The 20,144-nt window shown below is 43.5% G+C and overlaps 1 protein-coding gene across 5 annotated transcripts in view; it reads left to right on the top strand.

The window, feature by feature from the left end:
* The window catches only part of PTPN3 (protein tyrosine phosphatase non-receptor type 3), a 158,902-nt gene that overhangs the window by 94,963 nt on the left and 43,795 nt on the right, over positions 1 to 20,144 (top strand). For all 5 annotated transcript variants that reach the window (XM_088838259.1, XM_088838258.1, XM_088838262.1 and 2 more), the window contains 7 exons: positions 3,583 to 3,703; positions 4,844 to 4,931; positions 10,759 to 10,847; positions 11,994 to 12,057; positions 13,447 to 13,619; positions 16,650 to 16,784; positions 19,119 to 19,295. In XM_088838259.1, the coding sequence (XP_088694385.1) occupies positions 3,583 to 3,703; positions 4,844 to 4,931; positions 10,759 to 10,847; positions 11,994 to 12,057; positions 13,447 to 13,619; positions 16,650 to 16,784; positions 19,119 to 19,295 (847 nt within the window). The remainder of the gene's footprint in view (positions 1 to 3,582; positions 3,704 to 4,843; positions 4,932 to 10,758; positions 10,848 to 11,993; positions 12,058 to 13,446; positions 13,620 to 16,649; positions 16,785 to 19,118; positions 19,296 to 20,144) is intronic.

The following is a 20,144-nucleotide window of genomic DNA, read 5'->3' as shown; positions in this document are numbered from 1 at the left end:
CCGTGGGAAATGACAGCAGCCAACCTGTGTTCTTAGTGGTCACTAGACTCAGTGGACTCCATCTCTGCCAGGCTGGTCTGCTGAGGACAGGTTTTTCCCATATCTCAGAGTGAATTTGGTACCCACAGCTAGAGCTTCAGGTTTGAAGGACAGGAGCACTAGGAAGGACTTACCTTTGTATGCAAACTCCATTTGAACCTGGCCCTCCATCTGCTTCTAATGTAGTATTACCTTGCTGAGTCTCAGTTTTCTCACGTGTAAGACGGAGGTGATGATGGTGATTAGGACAACTTGGAACAGGACTGTTCAGTTCATGTATCCCCTGGGAAGACGATAGGTAGAAACTCTTTTAGAGTTGGACCGTCGCTGTTAACTGAGTCAGTGAAAGCATGGGCTGAAACCACACTACCTGGGCCTCCGGTCTTCCACTTATACCTACCTGACTTTGAGCCTCTTTGGGTCTCAGCTTTATCTGTCGGGTAGGGATGATAACAGTATCTAATCATAGGGTCATAGCAAAAATGAAATAGACGTAAAACTCTTAACATAGTGCCTGGCTGATGGCAAATATTACAGTGTTTAACTCATACTTTATTTTCTTTTCTGCCCAGCAGAAAACTGTCTAAAGAACAGACTACTGTGGACTTTCCCTGGTAGTCCTTTGGTTCAGACTTTTGCCTTCCCATGGAGAGGGTGTGGGTTTGATCCCTGGTCGAGAATCTAAGATCCCACGTGCCCCATGGCCAAAAACCCAGAACATAACAGAAGCAGTATTGTAACAGATTCGATAAAGACTTTAAAAATAGTCCACATCAAAAAAAAAAAATCTTAAAAGGGAACAGCCTATTGTAAACAGACTATTTGTTGTTGTTCAGTTGCTAAGTCATGTTGACTGCGACCTCATGGACTGTAGCATACCAAGCTCCTCTGTCCTTCACTATCTCCTGGAGTTTGCTCAAACTCACGTCTGTTGAATTGGTGATGCTGTCCAACCATCTCATACTCTTGTCACCCCCTTCTCTTTCTGCCTTTAATCTTTGCCAGCATCGGGGTCTTTTTCCAGTGGCCAAGTTTAGAATCCCAGATAAAATTCCTAAGTTTCAGCAGTCAGGTTTTCCTCTACAAAGAGCCAGTAGAATAGGGACTAAAGAAAGTTATTAGCACTTAAAAAGTCTAAACTTGCTGCAGTGCAAATTTTACCATGACTGTCATGCTAATAATATCATAAGTTGTCAGATGAGCAGTTTTAAGTAGAGGTTTCTTATTCCTCCACCCTCAAGTATATATACCTACATACATTTTCTTATACTTCTGTGCATATATTTCTGTAAGATTAATTTTTGGATATAAAATTGCTTAATCAAAGAGCAAGCCTAAATTTTGTCTGATACACTTTGCCAGATTGTCCCAGAGAGATATCTGACATGAAGACAAGCCTACCAGTGGTCAGAGACATCAACCAAAAGCACATGTTCTGACTAGATAAAAAGTAAAGTGATCTGTGGATAAAGAATCTGCAAGGACTTGATGGTGAAAAATTGCTGGTGGCCTGCCAAGGATCTGTGAGGGTCAGAGAATAAAGTTTTTGAAAATAATGTATCTGTTCTATAATGGTCTCTGAACCTCTGCCATGTGTGGGTTCTGCACCATCCCCAAGTTGCACAGAGAGAGCATGACTGCTCTCTGCAAGGGGTCTGCAGCCTGGTGGGAGACAGAGATGGATCAGCTGATGCTGGCACTGAGGATGGACATGGGGGAGGCACTTGCTCTGTTCTCCTTGGCGGGGGGTATAGGAGGTACAGGGGGACATAGTGTGGGAAAGCTTTCTAGTGATGACCCCTAAGCAGAGCCTCCAAGATCAAGTTGGACTATGCTAATAGCAAGTCAAGGGCTTTCCCAACAGGAAAGCTTGACACGCCATACATTTGAGTACCTGAGACACTTTCTGTCCTGCAGAATACAAAATATCAGCCAGAAGAATGCATGGGACTTAAAAGGACAAGGTATTTCCCACATAAGCGCTTATTTCCTTTTCTTTTTGCTATAATTAGCTTTCTCATGTGTTGCTTCCCCACAAATAGAAAAGTGTGTTGCTCTGGAGTTTCAGGCATATGGTACACTAAGTAGATAAGGAGGATGGACTGTGGTCGGAGTCTAGGCTCCAGTTACCAGCCTGGGCAGCAGTGGGCAGGTTCCTTCCTTGAATCTCAGTTCCTTTATCTGTTTAATGGGGATAAAAGCAATGGCTTTCACTAGGTTATCAAGAGCGTCTAGTGAGGTGATGTCATTCATTGGTCATTAAATTCAATGTGGAAACTGCCCTGTGCTTTGCAGATGGTTTCCAAAGACTAGTTTAACTTTGTTTCCCCCTAGTGGTTAGCACAGGGCATTGCAGAGTAGCTGACTAAGATTTCAAGGGTCTGTGAGGGTCAAAGAATGAAGTTTTTGAAAATACATATTTTTATATAATGGCCTTTGACCCTCACAGAACCCCCTATAGGGAGTTCTTTGGTCTTATATTAAGTACAGATATTTCTCAGTGACCTGACTAAAGAGAGAAACTTGCTCTGTGTTTGCAGAAAGGCTTAGGGGTTGGGACTATTTGTTAACATGATGGATGACCAAGTTAAGCTCTCAGAGCTTCATGAGCTGATGTGACATGCAGCATTCAATTTAATAGGACTCTGCCTTGAGTTGTTTGACCTCAGGAAAGCCATTTGCAGTGTTTGGCTTCCCTCTGGGGACATGACCACTGTCATCTGCAAATGGCCAGCAGCAGTTCGTAGGTCTGGCAGGCAGGCTGGTGGAATGATGGGAACTCTAGCTGGGTTCTGGCCTTGACTGCTGAAAAATGGCTCTGTGATAGGGGTAGGTCCTTTCTCGTCTTTGGACCTCAGGTTTCTTTTCCTTCAAGACTCAGAGTTCAGATGAGCTTCTTCATGCTTTCTTCATTGGGGACCCTGCCTAAGGGCATCTAAATTACTTCCTGTAAATGCACTGTCATACACTTCACCATGAAAAGACTCACCTGTAAGCCACACTTGTGCTTACATAGTATAGCCTTGACACTCCTGTCCACAGCTTAGCCACATTTAGCTAGCCTTCCTGGCCTGTGGTCCACCCATGACCAAGTCTGCCCTTTTCCCCTTGCAGAGTTGACCTTTGCAGTAGCCTCTGTACAGGTCAGTTCCAAGCACCCAGGTACCTACTGTGTGCCATGCCTTGGTGCAAGGCTCAAGAGATGAATGTGAGCTACTCCCAGCCCTCAAGGAATAGTGAAAGGAGAACACAGATCCCTTCATCACAGCCCAGGTCCAGAAGAGCAGTCCTTCTGTGATGACAGTCGAGGGTGAGCCAGACCAAGTAAATGTAAAGGACATACCCTTGCATCTGACTTTGCAAATTGGGGATGAAATTCACCTAAGCAACCACCTCACTCATCTCCTTTCCTTCTGGGATGGGAGACGTTGATATTAATAGCAGAGAGTGTTTCCGATGAATTTTTTTTCTTGTGATGCTGTGGATGCTGATAAGCACAGACCACATTGAAACGGTGCTCTTCTCCTCATTCTGCCTCGATAGCTCATTTTGGAGACTACGATTCTTCCGTTCACCCTCCGGGCTATCTCTCTGATAGTCAGTTCATACCGGATCAGAACGAGGACTTCTTAGCGAAGGTGGAGTCGCTGCACGAGCAGCACAGGTGAGGAGGGGCGGGTGGCCTACTTTGGGTGCTCAGGTCGGTGCTGTCAGGCCTCCATCCCCTTGGGTTTGATGTTGTCTTCTCTGGCTTTTGTTCATGATCGCTCTTTCAAGAGGCGGGAGGTTTGTGAACCTTCAGCTCTTATGGTGACAGATATATTTGGCATAACTCGCATTTCTGTAAAGTGTGAAATCCTATGAGAATTCGGGATGACTTGCTGTGTTCTCTTTCAGGGTGTCATTGAAATCAGTTAATTCCTGAAGGAAATATGCCCGTTGTAAATTTGGCTGCCCCACACATTGACTCTACCAAACAAACCTTTGAATGGTTTCCTACATTTAATGAAACGGGCCATTCCCTTAAGTGGTGTTGAATAGCTAGACAGGTAGACCCACACGCCGTCAGGCTGGGTAAATCCCAGCCCTCGCTGGTTCAGTTGGTGAATCTGCCTTCCTTCCAGAGGCGAGCACCAGCCTTCTGTAGCTGCCTTGGGCCAGACTTCCTCCAGCAAATTCACCCTACTCTGGCCTCCTCTTCCCTTGCCTCCTTTCTCTTCAAGCTGCAGTGGCTCCATTCAGTCCGGGTCAAATAAGGGCCACCCTGACCCAGAAGGCCAGGTTTCAAGGGACCTCACATTCTCAGGAAGGCCGTAAAAAACAAAGGCCTGAGCAACCAGTGTCCCTTCAAAGAGGCACTGCCAATCCTCTCCCAGAATTGCTCCCCATACAGGAGCCAGCATCCTAAAATAGTACAGTGATGTTTGGAAGTTTGAGGCTGCTGCTGAAAGGGTAGATAAAGACTGAAAGACCTAAAGAGCATGTGCTCATTTAGCAACTTGGAAAAAGTGGGGTGGGGATTGCAGAAGGTGACAATCTTTGTCTCTGGATGTTGAGAACACACTAAATGGGACGTGTTATTTAGTATAGGAACATGAGCGCTAAATGAAGTCGTATTCAGTGGACAAGAAAAAAAACCTGGTTTAGTAGCTTTGGGGGTTCAATTGTTTAAGATGAACAGTGTAAGGCATTTAATCACCTTATAGTAATGATACCAATTTTTTTAGATTTTTATTAGCTTTAAAATTTGGGGTTAATGTTCTGTTTGTTGGATAAACACTGTGTATTCCCTCTGCCTCTGTAGTGGGCTAAAGCAATCGGAAGCAGAATCTTGCTTTATCAACATAGCTCGGACCCTCGACTTCTATGGAGTGGAGCTGCACAGCGGTAGGGTAGGTACCTTCGGCATGTTGTAATTCAAAACTTTTTTCAATTTTAATTTCTGAACATCTGAAAGCTGCTTTGAAACTTTTCCAGTTTCAAATAAAAAAGATCTTTTTTTTAAGGTATCTGAAAAGTTTATAAAATAATATTAAGTTTTGCTGGTTATTTATCAACTATCCACTTGGTTTTTTCATGTTTTCCTTTGTACTTGAAGACTTTTTACTCTTGGTGGGTGATGCAGGCTAGAAACAAGTAATTTTTATAAGACCATCTCATGGTTAAAGAGGTGAAAAATGGATCGATTTCCATTTTCCAAGTGGTTCTTTAATGAGCCAAGGTTTCTACTGTTTAATCTTAGTGCTGCTCAAGTTCAGTTCAGTTCAGTTCAGTCGCTCAGTCATGTCCGACTCTCCGCGATCCCATGAATCACAGCACGCCAGGCCTCCCTGTCCATCACCAACTCCCGGAGTTCACTCAAACTCATGTCCACAGAGTCGGTGATGCCATCCAGCCATCTCATTCTCGGTCGTCCCCTTCTCCTCCCGCCCCCAACCTTTCCCAGCATCAGAGTCTTTTCCAGTGAGTCAACTCGTCGCATGAGGTGGTCAAAGTATTGCAGTTTCAGCTTTAGCATCAGTCCTTCCAATGAACCTATTATATATTCAAATATGATAATTTTTATTATGATGATCAGTTCAGTTCAGTCATGTCTGACTCCTTGTGACTGCATGGAGTGCAGCATGCCAGGCCTCCCTGTCCATCACCAACTCCTGGAGTTTACTCAAACCCATGTCCATTGAGTCAGTGATGGCATCCAACCATCTCATCCTCTGTCATCCCCTTCTCCTCCTGCCTTCAATCTTTCCCAGCATCAGATCTTTTCAAATGAGTCAGTTCTTTGCATCAGTCGGCCAAAGTGTTGGAGTTTCAGCTTCAGTATCAGTCCTTCCAATGAATGTTTAGGACTGATCTCCTTTAGGATGGACTGGTTGGATCTCCCTGTAGTTCAAGGGACTCTCAAGAGTCTTCTCCAACACCACAGTTCAAAAGCATGAATTCTTTGGCATTCAGCTTTCTTTATAGTCCAACTCTCACATCCAAACATGACACTGGAGAAACCATAGCTTTGACTAGATGGACCTTTGTTGGCAAAGTAATGTCTCTGCTTTTTAATATGCTGTCTAGGTTGGTCATAGCTTTTCTTCCAAGGAACAAGTGTCTTAATTTTTTGGCTGGAGTCACCATCTGCAGTGATTTTGGAGCCCAAGAAAATAAAGTCTGTCACTGTTTCCATCATTTCTCCATCTATTTGCCATGGAGTGATGGGACCAGATGCCATGATCTTAGTTATCTGAATGTTGAATTTTAAGCTAGCTTTTTCACTGTCCTCTTTCACTTTCATCAAAAGGCTCTTTAATTCTTCACTTTCTTCCGTAAGTGTGGTGTCATCTGCATATATGAGGTTATTGATATTTCTTGGCAGTCTTGATTCCAGTTTGTGCTTCAACCAGCCCAGCATTTTGCGTGATGTACTCTGCACATAATAAGTTAAATAAGCTGGGTGACAATATACAGCCTTGACGTGCTCCTTTCCCAATTTGGAACCAGTCTGTTGTTCCATGTCCAGTTCTAACTGTTGGTTCTTGACCTGCATACAGATTTCTCAGAGGCAGGAAAGGTGGTCTGGTATTCCTCTCTCTTTCAGAATTTTCCAGTTTGTCGTGATCTACACAGTCAAAGGCTTTGGCATAATCAATAAAGCAGAAGTAGATGTTTTTCTGAACTTCTCTTGCTTTTTCTGTGATCCAGCGGATGTTGGCAATTAGATCTCTGATTCCTCTGCCTTTTCTAAATCCAGTTTGAACATCTGGAAGTTCATGGTTCACATACTATTGAAGCCTGGCTTGGAGAATTTTGAGTATTACTTTGATAGTGTGTGAGATGAGTGCAATCATTCAGTAGTTTGAACATTCTTCGGCATTGTCCTTCTTTGGGATTGGAATGAAAACTGACCTTTTCCAGTCCTATGGCCACTACTAAGTTTTCCAAATTTGCTGGCATTATTGAGTGCCGCATTTTCACAGCATCATCTTTTATGATTTGAAATAGCTCAACTGGAATTCTATCACCTCCACTAGCTTTGTTCATAGTGATGCTTCCTAAGGCCTGCTTGACTTGGCATTCCAGGATATCTGGCTCTAGGTGAGTGATCACACCATCATGGTTATCTGGGTCATGAAGATATTTTTTGTATTGTTCCTCTGTGTATTCTTGCCACCTCTTCTTAATATCTTCTGCTTCTCTTAGGTCCATACCATTTCTGTCCTTTATTGTGCCCATCTTTGCATGAAATTTTCCCTTGGTATCTCTAATTTTCTTGAAGAGATATCTGTCTTTCCCACTCTATTGTTTTCCTCTGTTTCTTTGTATTGATCACTGAGGAAGGCTTTCTTATCTCTCCTTGCTATTCTTTGGAACTCTGCATTCAAACGGGTATATCTTTCCTTTTCTCCTTTGCCTTTAGCTTCTCTTCTTTTCTCAGCTATTTGTAAGGCCTCCTCAGACAATCATTTTGCCTTTTTGCGTTTATTTTTTGGGGGGTGGGCTTGATCACTGCCTCCTATACAGTGTCAGAAACCTCCATCCATAGTTCTTAAGGCACTCTGTCTATCAGATCTAATCCCTTGAATCTATTTCTCACTTCCACTGTATAATCATAAGGGATTTGATTTAGGTCATACCTAAATGGTCTAGTGGTTTTCCCTACTTTCTTCAATTTAAGTCTGAATTTGGCAATAAGGAGTTCATGATCTGAGCCACAGTCAGCTCCTGGTCTTTTTTTTGCTGACTGTATAGAGCTTCTCCATCTTCAGCTGCAAAGAATATATCAGTCTAATTTCGGTATTTACCATTTGGTGATGTCCATGTGTAGAGTCTTCTCTTGTGTTGCTGGAAGAGGGTGTTTGCTATTACCAGTGCGTTCTCTTGGCAAAACTCTATTAGCCTTTGCCCTGCTTGATTCTGTGCTCCAAGGCCAAATTTGCCTGTTACTCCAGGTGTTTCTTGACTTCCTACTTTTGCATTCCAGTCCCTGATAATGAAAAGGACATCTTTTTTGAATGTTAGTTCTAGAAGGTCTTGTTGGTCTTCATAGAACCATTCAATTTCAGCTTCTTCGGCATTACTGGTTGGGGCATAGACTTGGATTACTGTGATAATGAATGGTTTGCCTTGGAAACAAGCAGATATCATTCTGTCATTTTTGAGATTGCACAAAAATACTGCATTTTGACTCTTGATGACTGTGAGGGCTACTCCATTTCTTCTGAGGGATTTTTGCCCATAGTAGTAGATATAATGGTTATCTAAGTTAAATTCACCTATTCCAGTCCATTGTAGTTTATTGATTCCTAAAATGTCAACGTTCACTCTTGCCACCTCCTCTTTGACCACTTCCAATTTGCCTTGATTCATGGACCTAACATTTCAGGTTCCTTTGCAATATTGCTCTTTACAGCATCAGACTGTATTTCCATTACCAGTCACATCCACAACTGGGCGTTGTTTTCGCTTTGGCTCTGCCTCTTCATTCTTTCTCGAGTTATTTCTCCCCTCTTTTCCAGTAGCATATTGGGTATCTACCAACGTGGGGAGTTCGCCTTTCAGTCTAATTGGCAGCTGACCTTTACATTTTCTACCTTTAATTGGCCTACATCATATACAAAGAAAACAAATAGTAACTGAATACCTAGTCCATAGTAGCCATTGTTCCAGATGCTTCACTTCTGATCATAGCTCATTAGCCCGGACTAGTCACACGGTCCTGCTCCACGAGCTGGGAGGTGTGGAGATGGGCCTGAATTTAGCGGACAGTACCTGTCCTCGCTGCTGTGGGTGTGGTGCAGACGGGAGCATCGTGCAACCAGGAGATCTGAGACCCATGTCACTGGCCCACCCAGAGCATTCATTTATTGCTTTATTCTGCACTCGATTTTTATTTGTTTGCTAATCTTCTCTTCCACCTGCCTCATATTTCCATGTATTCCAATTCCAAGTATCATGTTTCAGTGCCACCCTGGTTTTCAGCTTGCAGTTTGGTTTTGCTTTCTGCGTGTGATTTCAGCTGGGGGCCCAGTCGTGATTACTCTCTGGATTCTCCATGTGTCAGCAGCATTTGCTTCGGTCAGCTTCTCCAACTCCCCACGTGCACGTCACTGTTCATAAGTGATTCATCCCACTTCTCTTGAGAGGTGAAGATGAACGTTTATTATACCTACCGCATGCCAGGCCCTGTTCTATGTTCTTATATTCTCTAAGTTCAACATGATTTACTCTTAGAGGTGGATTCGGTAATCCTTATTGCACAAAAGGAAAATTTGAGGCTCAGTAGTCCAAACCAACATAGCTAATAAGTGACAGACCTAAGGTTCACACTCACTGGTAACTCTGCCCCTTCTTGAAAATTAAGAGGGACTTCCCTGGTGTTCCAGTGGCCCAGTTATTCACCTTCCAGTGTAGGGGATACAGGCTCAATCCATGGTCTGGAAGCTAAGATCTCACACTCCTTGGGGCCAAAGAACCAAACCTTAAAAACAGAAGCAATATTTTAGCACATTCAATAAAGACTTTTAAAAAATGGTCCACATCAAAAATAAAATTATGAGTATCTGAGTGGGTAAATAGAATATAGATCATTCAGGGGGAGGAACTGTTTTCCTTTGGTTTGTTTTGTTCTCTGGCCACACTGCACAGCATGCAAGATCTCAGTCCCCCAACCAGGGATCAGACCCAGGTTCCCAGCAGTGAAAGCTGAGTCTTAACCACTGGACCGCCAGGGAATTCCCCAGGATGGAAATGTTTTATTTTAAAATTTTCATTACTTAAAAACAGCTTTCGTCACTGTATCTTTCTTTTGTCATCTTAATTATCTACAACAATGCCTAGCGCATAGGCTCTTAAAAATGTTGAATGTATTGGATCTAAAAGCCATATTTGATTTCTTCATTGGGTTTGGAATCAGCAGTGCTCCCCTTCAGCTAAAGCCTTTGCAGTGATGGGAGTTGAGATTTGTTTAAAACAGTGTGGGGAATGAGGCTTTTCTGTTTTTAATATGGTGTCTGATACTAATTATTGAAAGTATAAAGGCAGATGTTCATTTCTCTGATTCTGTGGAATGAGTGAGCTTGCCTAATAACTTTGTAAACTGGCAGGACCCAGGTGTTGCTGTCAGGCAATATATTTTCACTTTAGGAGAATTTGGTGCTAAGTACTTAGATCGCCGAAGAATTGATGCTTTTGAACTGTGGTGTTGGAGAAGACTCTTGAGAGTCCCTTATACTGCAAGGAGATCCAACCAGTCCATTCTAAAGGAGATCAGTCCTGGGTGTTCATTGGAAGGACTGATGCTAAAGCTGAAACTGCAGTACTTTGGCCACCTCATGCGACGAGTTGACTTACTAGAAAAGACTCTGATGCTAGGAAAGGTTGGGGGCGGGAGGAGAAGGGGACGACAGAGAATGAGATGGCTGGATGGCATCACCAACTCTGTGGACATGAGTTTGAGTGAACTCCAGGAGTTGGCGATGGACAGGGAGGCCTGGCATGCTGTTATTCATGGGGTCGCGGAGAGTCGGACATGACTGAGCGACTGAACTGAACTGAACTGAACTTAGATCTTAAGTTTATCTGTTAAGAGGAGATTTTTGCCTGTTTTCTGTAATTTTCCTTTTGGAGCTTATCCTTAGTGCTATTTATAAAAGCGTGGGTGCTTGAGTTACCAGAGGCCATAAGCATGACAGTAACACGCTGTGAATCTGAGGTCTTCCTATTTTACAGGATCTGCACAATTTAGATCTAATGATTGGAATTGCTTCTGCGGGCATCGCTGTGTACCGAAAATATATTTGCACAAGTTTCTATCCTTGGTAAGTGCAAACCAGTTCTAATTATTCTCTGAATCATGCTTTAAAAATATGCTGAACAAAAGTAACGGTAACTCTAATTTTAAACTTTTATTTCTAAAGAAGGGACAGAGACTTTCTCCCAAGTTTTTACCTCTGACCTCTACAATTCATCCAGATTCTGTACTTGGGAAAATTCTTCTGGTTATTACTGGACATCCTCTTCCCCCTTGGTCACCCTGTGGTTTGGGATACTCTGTGAAACATGGATAAAAACAGCACAAGGCACGTTCTGGTGTTAAGGAATCCTTCCTGGGTGGCACATGAGCCAGAATCCAGAGAACTTTCTCTGAGCAGGAGTTGTATTTTCTGTGCAGTTCCTGAGTTATTAATTGAAACTTTGTCTAGTGCCCAATTCTGGTCTAAAACCTGAGGAGACCCAAAAGACTCAAATCATCACAAATCTGAGAAAGGCAGTGCTGTCCCCGTTGTTTGAAAGGCTTTCTGCTGGAGGAATTAAGAGTACATGCTCCGATCCTGGCTTCAAGCATCTCTGGATGAATGATCTTGAGCACTTACGGGATATCTCCCAGCCTCATTTGAAATTGGTTATAACGGTTTGGACTGTTGCAAGGCTTAGTAGAGAGGCTGCCATAAAGCTTGAAATAGAGGACCTGGTGCATAAAAAAGGCTCAGTTCGTGGTGGCTCTAATTGTGTTACTCTGCAGACAAGAGGCTAGTTGACACATGACTATTAAGTGGCTTTTAAGTTACAAAGCAGCTGGGCCGAGGATCTAGGTCTGTCTGTGCTCCTCCCACTGCTCCACACTGCCCTCAGCTGTCTTGCCCAGGTACACACCAGCTCCCGTGAAGCCGCAGCGTCACAGAACAGCTGACAGCAAAGGGAGCGCCTTGCCCATGGTCCTTGTTATTTAAGAGCCACATCATAATCCAGTGGCCGTGATGTGACGCTCGGCTTCGGTTAGCTACTTGGTGTTTGGCCGGGGCCACGGGGCTGCCATCCTTTCTACGCTGAAGCAAAATCTAGGAAGCCGAGAGCCCCCGGCCATCACGATCATGGACTAGAGGACACACGCCGAGAGGCGTCAGCTGCAACCCGGCTGCTCCCTGATGTGCTTTTTTTGTGTCATGTTTTATTTTTTTTGGCAGGGTGAACATTCTAAAAATTTCTTTCAAAAGGAAAAAATTCTTTATACATCAGCGACAAAAACAGGTGAGTTAAACCTCTGCTCGCTTTGGTTCTTTTGCTTTTAGCCACTTCAGCTCTTAGCCCTTCGGTAGGTGAAGGCGTTTGTCGTATGTGTAACAGGGAAGAGAGAGCTCAGCAAGCAGTGGGAAGAAAGTGGGCATTGGGATCCGGAGGGCCCCATGGTTCTCCGTGTAATTCACTCTGCTTATCTGGCTGGGGAAGTCGCTTGCTTTGGAGCCAGAGACGTTGGGTTCAGGCCCTAGCTCTTACACTTGCCCAGCTGGGCGGGTTACTTAACCTCCCCTAGTCAGAGTTACCTTGTTTGCTGGAACACAGCAATGCCCACTTCTCAGGGAATCATTTGATTTAGGTAGAAGTGCCATTGGTCAAAGCCCCCTGGCCAAGCCCACCGCAGAGATAGCAGTGAAAGTCAGCAAGGTCGTTTCTGCCCTTGATGTGTTTAAAATGCATGGTGGCCTTGGGTGTATGTCTTATAGGAGGAATCCACAGCCCTCCAGATAACTCAGCTTGCTTTTCCACTTGGAGAAGAGCGACTTAGAGGTGAGAGAATCCACAGCTAGCAAGGTGGAAGAGCTGGACTTTGAACCAGTCTGTATAAATCTGAGCTGCCAGCTCTTACCATGACACCAAACTCCGTCTTGTTTGTTAGGCTACATATTTTTCACTTACTGTCACTACGCCACTTCCCAGTTTTCCAAAGACAATGTGTGCTTAAAATGGCTCCACACCACAGTGAACTCTTAGGAATGAGAACACTAAAGCTCAGAGCAAATAAGGACTAGAATCTGAGTCTCCCAAGCCCCACATGCAAGATGCAGGGTACCAGAAAAATGCACAGCATGGTAATTTAACATGAGAACAGAAAACCTGAATTCAAGTAGGAGGGAAATTGAGCAAATGATCAAAATGATGATTTTGAGTGAGCCCTAGATTTAACTTGCTTTGTGGAAAGCGAATAGAGAGATCCAAAGCGTTATAAGTGTCCTGTCATTTGACAGGTAAAAGATTATTTCTTCAGGGGAGAGATTTTTCCCAGAGCTAAATTTTAAAAAGGATTGTATCAGACAGCCGTTATTCGATTGCTCCAAATATATCCGACCTGGAAAGGTAGACAGATGTGAAATGAAAGCATTCATGGAAGACCACGGAGGGTGATAGAGTTTCATGCTGGTCATCTTTTTTTTTTTTTTATGAACCACATTCATAAAGATGGTTAACAACTCCTGATGTTGAATATTCTTAGAACCCTGTTCTGTGGCCTAAGGAATTTTGAAGCCAGTTTTCCACTGTCTCTTGTTTCTTCCCGGATTACCACTCACGTGGGCATAAAGTGTTCGAGACCCTACTTCTGCAGCTATGCAGCTGAAATCTCTGCTGTGTTTTTTCTCCCAGACGGAATCCAGGGAGCATATAGTGGCCTTCAACATGTTAAATTACCGATCTTGCAAAAACTTGTGGAAGTCCTGTGTCGAGCACCATACATTCTTTCAGGCAAAGAAGCTGCTACCTCAGGAAAAGAATGTTCTGTCTCAGTACTGGACTCTGGGCTCTAGGAACCCCAAAAAGTGAGTATTCTCCAGAGGTAATCTCCACACTAGCCTGAAATGTAAGCCTGACCTAGTAACCCCCGGGGAGCAGACATCCTCCGGGAAAGAGATGTCTTTCCCCGGAGGCCCCACGTCCTGGGACCAGAGCTGTTGGTGGATGTTAGAACCTCAGATGAAAGTCTCTTCAGGGACAGGTAGCGATGTCTCCTTCCTCACACACTTAGGTACTTCTGTTCCTGTCACTTGTTTCTGCCTCCTCAACTCTGTATTACTCAGAGCTCCCAGCACCCACAGTTGCAACGGCTCCGCCATGAAAGCACGAGAAAGCACACGGCAGTGACTCATGGTCATCTTGTTGGCATGAAGACAGCCTCTCCCACTGAACATTAATTCCATAAGACGCTCTGTAATAATGAACGAATGACACAAGTAAAGATTTCCAGAGTCAGGTGACGACGTACACGACATGCAGCAGTCACGTGGTCGCAGCAACAGTAACTGCAGTTGACAGTTACTAAGTGCTTACTTTGTTCCTTGCACACGTTTCGTTTAACTCATTTTTAAATATGGCAGTTCCATGTATGCTGTTAGTCATAGGAATGATATTCAAAATACCTAATGATTAATACAATAAAATAAATCTATAAATTGAAATTTTTTAGTTTATAGTATATTGTCTAAACTAACCATGCAGTTTATATTTTTGTATATGTTTTTATCCAGCCTTCTAAATGAAAGATATAGCAAAAATTGCCTATCAAATTATTTAAATAGTTTGGTTGGAAAATTTATTTTTGTGATTTTTTTTTTTGATGTGGCTGTTACTAAAAATGGTGCCGCTCTCTGAGCCATTATCAGACATATGGGACTGTATCAGATCATTTGACCATTTCAGTGACTTTCCTACTCTATTGGTAATCGGTAGCATTCTAGATTGAATAAGTGGTAAACATCTGTTGATATCATTGATAATATTTATGGTGCTAAATGCTCTTTCTGTTTCTGATGAACCAAGAACAAATATATTTTTCAAGGTTTTGGCTTCTAAAACCATTCAGTATTTTTATACCTGCAGTAACTCTATTTCTATCTTCTATTTCTGTAAACATAATTTGCTGGAATGTAGTATTTACTTTGGTTGGACTTAATCCTCTCAGTGAGCTGAGAAGTGGTATTGAAAGCAACTGAAAGCTTGAACTCTGTTACTAAGAAACCTGTTTTCAAATCTGATCTACTTCAGTTTTAATTTAATTTGCTTCTTCAATCTCTTCTTCTATAAAGTGTGGCCAACACGGAGGATTTTTTTTTTTTTTGGTTATCCATTGTGACAGATAAAACCACCCCTATTTTGGTGGCTTAGAGCAGTAATCATTCTGTTATATCTCAAGACCTTGTTTGTCATGTTTTCAGGAAGGGTGTGACTGGATGGTTCTTCCACTGCATGCAGTATGTGGATTGGGGTTTCTTGGTGAGATGAGGCTGGTGGCCGGGCTGGGCTAGGCTGAGGGTCCAGGCCCAGCTCTCCACACCTGGTGCCTTGACAGAACGATCAAAAGGCTGTACTCATCCGGAACCCCATCTTCTCTGTGTGTTTTCAGGGCCTCTCCCGGGCTAGTTGGCCTTCTTAGGCGGAGGCTCAGGACTGCAAGAGTCTAAGACAGAAGCAGCTGCTCATCTTAAAGGCTAGGCCCAGAACTGGCACAGTTAACCTTGGTCAAAGCAGTCACAGGCCATTCTGGGTGGAAGAGTCAGAGAACTTGTCCCCCGCACCCCCCTTTAATCTGCAGCTGTGGGTCACTTGGGATATGGGGGGTATCTTGGTGGCCATAGGTGGGCTTTTCTTGACCACCAATCCCAGCTTAAGCATACTGGAAAATCTCATCCCTTATTATCTCTGTTTCACAGGTAGAGAAACCGAGGCCTAGGTTGTATGATTTGCCCAACCCCTAGAGATACAATTACACATTCACCTGTTGGGCCTCTGAAAGCTTCCACATGGAAAGAAACTTGTTTGGTATTTTCCAAGCTTACAGGACATTGGAACACTTCTTTTTCCAAAGAGTACCTATTAATAACCTGTGACACGTACTTTGGGGAACTGCTGCATTCAACCTTTGAATCATCTGGCTTGTTCCCACTATTGTGATGCTGTGCTTAATCAACGATAATTGGGTTTCTGATGTAGATTCTCCTGGTGATGCTGCTGTGAGATTTTGATCAGGGTGACAGCCATATTTCTCATTGAAAATCAGTACATTGATATTCTAGAGGGTGTGCTTCATGTCACCTATGTTCTTTTGAGGTTTTTTGTCATGATTTTTGTTGGCTTGCTGGCTTTAGGCTGCAAGGAAATGTGTCAAATGTTTTAAGGTATTAAAACATCGTTTAAAATTTAGAAGTGCCAGACTGAGTTTTCCGGAAGCTAGTTTCCAACTCCATCCTCTCAAATAATTCATACTCTGAGGGGTCTAGAGAGCTGAGATTTAAATTACCTAGGTATAAATGAAATCCAGAAGTAACCTTTAGGGTGGCACATTCAAAGAACACAGCCCAAAACTCTGCTGTCTAAGCATATTTCCTCAGGTCTGCTCTTAAAGAGTTCTGAGTGATTTACGGTGACAGCTTCTGCCAGCTAGAATGACAGAGAACACCGGGAAGGATGGTTAATGTTTGTACTCATGCCAGTGTGAGTAAAAGTGAGAATTCCTTGAAGTTCCTTGAACGGTGTTTCAATGTTAATCCTGACACTCCTTCTCATCTGGTAAGGTGTGGTTATATTCTGAAATCAGTTTTGTTGCTTGCAATAGTAAGGACAAGAAAATATATTTTCACCCAAAGAAAAGAAATAACATCAGGGAGAGCCAGCCCAGAAAGGACTCTCTGACCCAGGTGCCTCCACTCCCGGGAACCTCAGCCAGGGTCACCAAAGTGTTAACTGGCCCTGCATCAGGGAGGGAGCGTGTCCAGACTGTTTGTTTCATTTATGCTATCACTTCTATCTCGTTGAACATGTCAGTGTAGAAAGTGAACCTGTATCTGGTTTTTCAGGTCTGTAAATAACCAGTATTGCAAAAAGGTGATTGGAGGGATGGTGTGGAACCCAGCCATGCGGAGATCTTTATCGGTGGAACATTTAGAAACCAAGAGTCTACCGTCCCGGTCTCCTCCTATTACTCCCAACTGGTATGTCTTCCTTTTTTTGGTACTATCCACCAGTAAACACTTTATTTCTTTTAAAAACTAAGTAAAAATAAAAACCTAACTATAGATGGTCTATGATGAGAGTTTATGTTTGCATATTTGACTGTTGCAGAAGTAACTATTTTTATGAGATGCACAAGTATAGCTAGACATTTTTTTTAGTGAATGATGTTTGGATGTTCTTTTTTTTATATAACTTTTTTTAAGTCTTTCAAACTTGTTACAACGTTGCTACTATTTTATGTTTTGGGATTTTTTGTCCATAAGGCATGTCTTAGTTCCCCAGCAGGGAATCAAACCTGCACCCCACCACCAGACCACTCGGGAAGTCCCTGGGTTGTTCTTTTTTAAAAGGTTATTTGGTTTAAATAAATTTGAGCACCTCAGCCTACTGAAGTGCCCCTCTTGAAATTGTAGTATGCATTAGTATATTCAAGTTTTGAGAAGTCCTGTGATGAAGAAGCATGTTTAACTTTTATTTAATCTCATGTTTCCCATTAATACCAAACAAAATAAGCTTTGAGAAAACATGGTAAAGGTATGTAGTACCACTGACAGAAGGACGTGTGACCCTCAGCAGCAGTAGCAAACGCTCATTGCAAAGTAACCTGCCAACTTCTAAGTTGGTGGACTTGGCTTAAAAGGAAGGAACTGACAGTTTGGTGAAGTGGGTGAGGGCACTGGGCTTGTAGCTGGAAGACCTGGACTCAGGTTTTGACTCTTCTGTTCATTAACAAATTGGTTTATCTCTCTGGCCGCAGTCTTTCCATCTGTAAAGGGATTGAATGAACTAACAGTGTACAAGTGCTTTGTAAGCTATACAAAAAGGATCAGGTAGAATTGTTGTTATTGTTAGTTATTTTTATTATTTTATTATTATTATTATTGTTAGTATAATGTTCCTCAGAGACATCAGGCCATTTTTTAAATGCCTCCAAAACAGCCAGGCATTATGGGGGGAGGGGGGATCCAGGCTGGAAACCTTGGCCCAACTCCGCCCTGAAATAGGATTATGGCTTTCCGTTCATTTCCTGATAGACAGGGTGCACCTGTAAATTCTTAAGGAGTGATCTACCAAGACTAAGCAACATTCTACCAGGCAGAAAGAAAGGGAGTGGTTGTGCAGGACTGCTGGGAAAGGACTCTCTGCTGGGGCCAGATGCTCTGGGCAGTAATGGTGGTGGTGTTTAGTGTTGGAAAGTTATAACATGACTGAGTAGATTGATTCTTGGTTTCTGAAATGTAGGCACTCATCCTATAGTGGTCCATGTGTGCTATAAAGTAGCAGCTTTATTTGTCTGCAAGTCTCTTAGCAGCGGAGGCCAGGACAACATTCAGGAGAACAGCGGGGTTTGGCTCTCACTGCTATTTATAGGTCCTCTCCGGAGGAGTCACGAGCCTTTCTGCTCAGCTTTGGGCACAGTGTATTGATCCTCCAGGCCCAAAGGGGTTGCAGAAGTGGAGGCCCTGACAGTCCCAAGGAGAAATGGCTAAAAAGGAAGGGGAAGATGAAAAACCAAGGAAGATGAAATTTAAGGAAGTCCAGCAGCCTAGAGTTGCCGACGGCAGGAGCCGCCAGCGCCTAGGGGCTGCCCCCAGTGTCACCCCAGGCACCATGAGAACATTGCCGCATTTGGTTCATTGTCAGGAGCCAGAGGGCTCCAGCTGAGGCTCAGAGAGGTAGAGTGACTTGTCTCATGGCACACAGCTACTGCTGCTATTGGAAGGGCAGGGCGGTGCTAATACAGTCCATGGGGTTGCAAAGAGGTGGACACAACTGAGCAACTCGCACTTCACTTTCAATACCACATAGATCTGTTTTGAAAAGCAAACATTTCTTCTTGGATCAAGTGAAATTGACATCAGGGGATATAGTTGAAATAAGGTTCAAATTTTGCCAAAAAAAAAAAAACACACTTTAGCTTCTAAACCTTCTATTTATACTGCACAAATGAAACAGAAAAATTGTCTGATGGGCAGCCAATTTGGCCTCCTTATGCATTGAGAACTTAAGTGCTCTTGGAAGAATAACTCCCCCTAAACCAACACTCAACAGCTTCCCAAAGGGCGCAAACCAGTCTCATCTGCTGGTTTATAAAGTTGGGGGGCTGTACCTCTGTGCTCAGAGTCTCTGGGACCACGCAGCCCCTGGTGGATTCTGGTGTAGTAAGGCGGTTAACCGGCTCTTAAATTCCAGCAGCGTCAGCAAAGCCACCCTTGGGACGGTCAGGGCACAGAGGTTAGATCACTGATGTCTGATAGAATCCTTAAGTAGAATCTGCTTTCAGCTCTTCACTCTGCACCTTTCCCCACCAGGCGAAGTCCTCGGCTCCGGCACGAGATCCGAAAGCCAAGGCACTCTTCTGCGGACAACCTTGCGAACGAGATGACATACGTCACTGAGACGGAAGATGTGTTCTACACCTACAAGGGCGCCCTGTCCCCTAAAGACAGTGATTCTGAGGTCTCTCAGAACCGAAGCCCACACCGAGAGTAAGAAACTTGTGCTCCTCTCTTTCCTGTGTCTCCTTGTTGGGGCTGTTGAGGAATTTGCACAGGCCCCATGGCCATTTAAGAGGAGGCAGAGGCTAGAGCTGGTGGCCAGCTCCCTGGGGTGCTCTCTGCCAGGCTGAGAACTTCAGTCCACTCTCCCTTCCTCCACGAGCTGTGTGCCTCGGTCATTAGCTCGCCCTGCTTTTTGTCAGTGACAACAACCTACTGTCCACACACCCGTTAGCTCTCCTGAGTGGTGTTCTCTCCAGTTGATGAGCAAAGCTCAGTTTAAACCATTCCATACACCAGAGGTTGAGACATGTTGACTAGAGCAGTATGTCTCCAGACTATAAGCGTTCGTCCGCTGCAAGAGTCCCTACCCCTGAAAGTGTGCTCATTTCTCTCTGCCCACAGAAAACCTTCTCAGATTCATAGTCAGTCCTCAGGGCGTTTGTTCGCTTTTGGTTTTTAATGAATATTTAGTATAAAGAAAAAAAAAACATGCGGAGAACATCTCAGATTTTCTTTGTTAAATTTTTGTCAAGAACAGTTTGCATCAAATTCTTTCATGTCCCCATAGTCCTTTTTTTTTTCTCATTGTGACAAACTCCCTTCACATTTCAAGATCAGGAAAAAATATGTCTCTCCTAAAATACTGCCTTGAGCCCTTTTATTATTCAGTAAGATAATATCTGATTTACTTGTTCCCTGTTCGCTTGACTAGCAAGGAGCTCAGAGCTGCATGTCAGACTCAGTTTCATTAGCTTCCCAGAGCCCAGATTTCTGACATCGTCCTTATTCTTTCTTCTCTGTCTTATTGATGAGTCTTATTTTTCCTCTGGTCTTAAT

The sequence above is a fragment of the Moschus berezovskii genome, chromosome 7 (assembly GCF_049115385.1).
Source record: "Moschus berezovskii isolate FMDL1 chromosome 7, NW_MosBer_1.0, whole genome shotgun sequence".
NCBI classification, from domain to species: Eukaryota; Metazoa; Chordata; class Mammalia; order Artiodactyla; family Moschidae; genus Moschus; species Moschus berezovskii.
The sequence above is the reverse complement of the archived record's forward strand: the minus strand, read 5'-3'. Positions and strand labels throughout refer to the sequence as shown.